Source organism: Sinocyclocheilus grahami, unplaced genomic scaffold (assembly GCF_001515645.1).
Source record: "Sinocyclocheilus grahami isolate Dianchi unplaced genomic scaffold, SAMN03320097.WGS_v1.1 scaffold1270.1, whole genome shotgun sequence".
In the NCBI taxonomy this organism is placed as follows: Eukaryota; Metazoa; Chordata; class Actinopteri; order Cypriniformes; family Cyprinidae; genus Sinocyclocheilus; species Sinocyclocheilus grahami.
In genome coordinates this window covers 85,449-92,276 of record NW_015506449.1, presented here as the reverse complement: position 1 = coordinate 92,276, position 6,828 = coordinate 85,449, and the positions used below count along the sequence as shown (strand labels likewise).

Below are 6,828 nucleotides of genomic sequence, written 5' to 3'. Positions count from 1 at the left end.
CAGACACACACACACACACACACACACACACAGACACGCTCACACACACACACACACACACACCAGGAAAAAGGCTTTCTAAACAACACAGAGATTAACATCAGCTCCAGATCAACTGAAGTTCAACTGCGGAAATATTTACTACAAAGTTACTTTACAATATATGGGTGAAACCTGTCAAGAACTTCTCTGAGTCATATTTCATCTCAAACTCAAGACCGAATTAAAACCAAGGCATGTTTTCTCACACATTACAGTTGTTTTGAAACCATGGCTCCTTTTCTCTAAACTCTACACACAAAACCACACAACACGCAAAACATGACGCAAAAGCAAACACTTCTTACAAATCTGTTTTAAATCTTATAAAAATTATAAAAATCTAAATTCCTCCCAAAACCAAGATCAAAATAAAACCCAGGCATGTTTTCTCACACATTAACAGTAGCGATGCACTGAAAATCGTGCAACCACACTGCAAAAAAATGATTTTCCAGGACAAATATCTACTGTAAATATCTATTCTTAAATCAAGATTTACCTGAGTAGGAGAATGGTGCGACACAGGTAACACATTTGTGTTATAAAAACGTTGTGGGAACATTGTTTTGAAATGTTTCTAAAATGTTAAAATGTCCAGTTTTCTTGTCGTGAAAATTTGACTAACTTTAGTTTCGCCCAAAATATTAAAATTTTTATTTTTAATATTCTACGATCGTTAAAATGTACAGGTTTCTTGATGCGATTATAACCTTATTTAAAGGATTTACAAGAAAAACCGTTCAAAGTACAAATAACATCATAAGCATGTTTTGAGAATGTTGTTCTAAGAATGTTTTTTCCTCAACATTATGAGAATGTATACAAAATATTAATAAATTCAGTTTTTAATAGTGAAAGTTGTGAAAATCTCCCCTGTTGGTCAGATACTAAGTCCTGCTTTCTGAAAAATGTATCAAAGTTAAGTGAGTTTATGATTAAAACAAGACAAAAAATAAATTTCATTTCGATGCATTTTTCAAGACTTAATATCATTTTCCTCCAATTGAGTTATTTTGCATCTCCGGTAAATGCATCCTGATTTAAGAATGTTTAGATATTTGTACTGAAAAACAAGACAGAAACACTGAGGAAGAACAGTTTTTGAAATAGTTTAGGAAGCTGAAATCATTGGGCGTAACAGTGATGTTTAATTAGAGTTTCTCTGAAGGTGTGTTTTGACTGTGCGTGTGGAAACCATGGATTAACAGAAGTGAAGTTTGCATCACTGATGAGAAGCGTGCAGTGGAGCCGCTCTTACCTGCGTCCTGCGCCGTGATGATGAGCGTGTACTTGTCCTGAGTTTCCCGGTCCAGCGTTCGGATCAGGTTCAGCTGACCTCCGGATGTGAGGCTGAACGCTCCCGCCTCGTTCCCGCTGCTCAGAGAGTAGCTGATCTGACCGTTAGAGCCCAGATCTTCATCACGGGCCAGCACCTGCCACACAACACAAACCTCCTTTAAGATCCGCACAAATAAAGTCAATACACATTATAAAGCGGAGCGTTCCGGTCCTTGATTCTGATTGGCTGAGCCAAGTTCGAAGCTGTTGTAAATTACTCTACAAACATACACCTTTGTTTACGTTTGTCTGTCGCTCGGCAATTTTATTTTGTGAAACCTTACCAAACGGTTTACGTTGAATTAAATGCCAGTCCAAAATACCAAAAAAGATTTTATGCGTAATTCAGGACTTTTAATTATTTATAAACAAGTCTGAAATACATGATTTTGAAATGTCTGTGCTGTGCTACTTCCAGCTGCTCATTCATAAAGACGATGGAGCTAAAATATGCATACAGCATACTATTATATAAACACCATCAATTAAACACGGTCATAATTCCCCAACAGTACACCATAAGCAATCGTTTGGCATAAACGCGTGATATTGACTCTGAACTGCTCGGAAGAAAACCCTGAGACTTATTTTACTTCAGCCAGTTTCCAAGGAAGCATTTCTCATTTTCATTTAGCTTAACTTGATGGACTAAAATAACTAAAGCTAAAATAAATATATAAATAAAAAAGACCTAAAAAATTAAAAATGACAAAAACAATTACTGATTTTAATTACTAAAAACATTTTGTAAAAGAAAATTACAAAAACGGAAACAAAAAATAAAAACTAATACTAAATATTAATGTTATGTCTCTCTCTCTCTCTCTCTCTCTCTCTCTCTCTGTCTCTCTCTCTCTCTCTCTCTCGCTCTCTCTCTCTCGCTCTCTCTCTCTCTCTCTCTCTCTCTCTCTGTCTCTCTCTCTCTCTCTCTCTCGCTCTCTCTCTCTCGCTCTCTCTCTCTCTCTCTCTCTCTCTCTCTGTCTCTCTCTCTCTCTCTCTCTCGCTCTCTCTCTCTCGCTCTCTCTCTCTCTCTCTCTCTCTCTCTCTGTCTCTCTCTCTCTCTCTCTCTCGCTCTCTCTCTCTCGCTCTCTCTCTCTCTCTCTCTCTCTCTCTCTGTCTCTCTCTCTCTCTCTCTCTCGCTCTCTCTCTCTCGCTCTCTCTCTCTCTCTCTCTCTCTCTCTCTGTCTCTCTCTCTCTCTCTCTCTCGCTCTCTCTCTCTCGCTCTCTCTCTCTCTCTCTCTCTCTCTCTCTGTCTCTCTCTCTCTCTCTCTCTCGCTCTCTCTCTCTCGCTCTCTCTCTCTCTCTCTCTCTCTCTCTCTGTCTCTCTCTCTCTCTCTCTCTCGCTCTCTCTCTCTCGCTCTCTCTCTCTCTCTCTCTCTCTCTCTCTGTCTCTCTCTCTCTCTCTCTCTCGCTCTCTCTCTCTCGCTCTCTCTCTCTCTCTCTCTCTCTCTCTCTGTCTCTCTCTCTCTCTCTCTCTCGCTCTCTCTCTCTCGCTCTCTCTCTCTCTCTCTCTCTCTCTCTCTGTCTCTCTCTCTCTCTCTCTCTCGCTCTCTCTCTCTCGCTCTCTCTCTCTCTCTCTCTCTCTCTCTCTGTCTCTCTCTCTCTCTCTCTCTCGCTCTCTCTCTCTCGCTCTCTCTCTCTCTCTCTCTCTCTCTCTCTGTCTCTCTCTCTCTCTCTCTCTCGCTCTCTCTCTCTCGCTCTCTCTCTCTCTCTCTCTCTCTCTCTCTGTCTCTCTCTCTCTCTCTCTCTCGCTCTCTCTCTCTCGCTCTCTCTCTCTCTCTCTCTCTCTCTCTCTGTCTCTCTCTCTCTCTCTCTCTCGCTCTCTCTCTCTCGCTCTCTCTCTCTCTCTCTCTCTCTCTCTCTGTCTCTCTCTCTCTCTCTCTCTCGCTCTCTCTCTCTCGCTCTCTCTCTCTCTCTCTCTCTCTCTCTCTGTCTCTCTCTCTCTCTCTCTCTCGCTCTCTCTCTCTCGCTCTCTCTCTCTCTCTCTCTCTCTCTCTCTGTCTCTCTCTCTCTCTCTCTCTCGCTCTCTCTCTCTCGCTCTCTCTCTCTCTCTCTCTCTCTCTCTCTGTCTCTCTCTCTCTCTCTCTCTCGCTCTCTCTCTCTCGCTCTCTCTCTCTCTCTCTCTCTCTCTCTCTGTCTCTCTCTCTCTCTCTCTGTCTCTCTCTGTCTCTCTCTCTCGCTCAGGGTAGATCAGCAGCACCTGCAGCTAGTTTGTGAGAGCGTGTCTGAAGAGTATATTGGGGTTTGCACGGAGAGACACACTTCTCCTCTTTGAGCTTGTTTCTCAGTTTTAGCAGGAACTGTTAAGGGATCTTGTTCCAGTTTGAGATTGAGCAAAAGGTATTGTGGCTTTATTTATTGTGATTCTAAACACTAGAAATCAGTGTTTCCCAACCACTGTGCCGTGGAAAATTATCAAAACTTTCCATCTCCATTACATTTCGTTATTATTACTATTTTAAATCAATGCTATTGGTCACCTTTACGTCTGTTTGTGGGTTTTACAAATATTTAACCAGTGAAAAGCATTCAAAAGAGCTTGTGACTAAACCTTTTAATGCCATTGGATCCTCAAACTTTCATTAAACCTCAAAACTCCACCCGCTTCCATTCAGAATAAATGGTCTGGAAACTGATGTTTGAATAAGTACAGTTATGTTTTTTGTGTTTGAAGAGTGGAGAAGAGTCTTAGCATTTGTCACTGGTCAAAAACCTCACAACTACATTTAAACTTGATTTTCATAATGTTAATATTATAATGGCACATGCAAGTGTCTGATCATATATATATATATAAAGCCACAATACCAACTCTGATGACGCTATTTAATTATTAAAAAAATATATTTATTTATTTATTTACATTTCCTGAAAGTGGTTTTGGACATACAAGGTTTCCGCCCGACAGTTTTATCATCACAAACAACATAAGGCTACCTGTGTGACCTTGTGTTCATACCTGACTTAAGCTCAAGTTTCCAGAAATCACGCCCGTCACCGAGTCGATCCGGAAGTCCGAGTTGGCGTTCCCGCCGGCGATGGAGAAGCGTATCTGGCCATTGGTTCCCTCGTCGGCGTCGCTGGCGAACACCTGCACGACATCTGCGCCGCTGAGCGTGTTCTCCTCGATCTCGATGTCGTAGATGTTCTGCGAGAAGCTAGGTGTGTTGTCGTTCACGTCCAGCACGATCATAGTGACCTCCATGCTGGAGGAAAGCGGCGGCTCACCTTTATCCGTGGCCACGATGGTCAGAGAGTAATTGGCCATCTCCTCGCGGTCCAGTTCGCCCACCAGAATCACGCCGCCGTCGATGTTCCCGATGCTGAATTTATTCCCAAACGGCGCTTTGAGGGAATACTCCACATAGCTGTTGGGGCCGCTGTCGGCGTCGCTCGCCTGCGCTCTGAACACTAGCGTATCCACCGGCGTGTTCTCTTGAATATACGCCGTCGTTTGCGACGTGAATGAAGGCGGGCAGTCGTTGACGTCCAGGAGGATGATAGACACCTGTGTGGTGCTGGTGAAGCGGCTCAAGGGAGGCAAGGCCAGGTCGTTCACGGTGATGACCAGGTTATAAAATGACTGCGTCTCTCGGTCCAGAGCGTTCCTGGTCTGTAAGACGCCGGTGTTTGTGATGGAGAACTGCGAGTGCGGGTCTCCTGAAGCGATGGTGTAATGCAGCTCCGCATTCGGCCCTGCAAAACAACACGCATGTTATTATATTTGTGGCCCTGGAGCTCAAAACCAGTCATAAGGGTCAATTTTTTTTAAATTGAGATTTATGCATCATCTGAAAGATGAATAATTAGCTTTCCATTGATGTATGGTTTGTTAGGATAGAACAATATTTGGCCGAGATACAACTATTTGAAAATCTGGAATCTGAGGGTGCAAAAAAATCTAAATATTGAGAAAATCATCTTTAAAGTTGTTCAAATGAAGTTCTTAGCAATGCATATTACTAATCAAACATTAAGTTTTGATATATTTACGGTAGGAAATGTACAATATCTTCATGGAACATGATCTTTACTTAATATCCTAATGATTTTTGGCATAATAGAAAAAACTATAATTTTGACCCATACAATGTATTGTTGGCTATTGCTACAAATATCCCCCAGCGACTCAACACTGCTTTTGTGCTGCAGGGACACATATGTTCATTAGTAATCTGAACAATCTCAGAAGTCAAAAAAATCAATTATAAATTTCTAAAATAAAAATAATAGATGAAAAATATTTTTAACATTATTTTAGTATCTCTAAAATACTTTTTATTAATATTTTGAATCAGATTAGATTTTTTTTATAGTTTTTCATTTTATTTATTTATTTAGTTTTTTTTTTTGTTGTCATTTTAGTAGTTTGTTAATTTTTATTTTAGTTTTAGATATTTTAGCACATCATTAAAATGAGAAAGGTTAAAATAAACTAGCTAAAATAAAGTTTAAATATTTTAGTTTATTACAAGTAATAAACTTTTTTTTTTTTATGGTTATATTTTAGTTTCAGTTTTAGTTTTGTTTAAATATAATAACTCTTAAACTAAGCCAAAATTAGAAACCGAAATAAACTGAGTCACTAAAACTGCTAACTGGAAATACATACAAACTAAAATAAACGTGAATTAAACCTAAATATACATTTAAAAAATAAATAAAAATTATATAAAAATACACGCACATAAAAATAATTAAAAACACATAAAAAAAATACAAAAAAACCCTATTTCAAAACATTAATTAAAATGATAATAGCATATAAATAATACTAAAATAACTGGTGACATTTACATGTTCTCGTCATCGGAGAACTGTGAACACGCAAATGTGAAATAATTGAAATATCAGAGCAAATAAATCAAGTATATATATATATATATATATATTACATTCAACTAATATTAAATATAAATACAAATATTAAATATTCAAGTAAATAAGTTCGGCTGACAAAAAAAAAGTTTGGGAATCCCAACATCGGAGCATTGTGTTGCGAGTCGGTTATTAAACAAACTTTGATTGTAAAACTGCACAGATTCTTTTTACAAAATATCTGCTCTGCTTCCTTTTATTCATTTTGATATGACCCAGACATGATTTAGTCAGATTCACCCAAACACTGCCTGCACTAAACTAACCGCAGTCTCTACTAGACGACTAGCAGGAGTATGCTGCAATATGCTGAAATTAAATAAACAAAGGTAATGTTTTTAAAAACAATTACATTCAATAGAGTAAGGCATTTCATGCTATAATATTAGCATTGGTCAATGTTATTACACTGAAATATGATATTAAATGAATACATGTAATTTAATGTTGTCGAAAACTGCAAAAATATTGTTAAAATCATTCAAAATGTGGCAAGATGTAGAAAATTTACTACTGCAAATAATTGTGTGTGTGTATATATATATATATATATATATGTGTGTTTGTGTG

At 38.7% G+C, this 6,828-nt stretch overlaps 1 protein-coding gene across 1 annotated transcript in view; it reads right to left on the bottom strand.

Moving 5' to 3' along the window:
* Positions 1-6,828, bottom strand: part of fat4 (FAT atypical cadherin 4) — a 106,519-nt gene that overhangs the window by 30,581 nt on the left and 69,110 nt on the right. Inside the window, exons 6-7 of the mRNA XM_016254641.1 lie at positions 4,340-5,076; positions 1,301-1,514 (exon numbers count right to left, since the gene is read on the bottom strand). Of these exons, the coding sequence (XP_016110127.1) occupies positions 1,301-1,514; positions 4,340-5,076 (951 nt within the window). The remainder of the gene's footprint in view (positions 1-1,300; positions 1,515-4,339; positions 5,077-6,828) is intronic.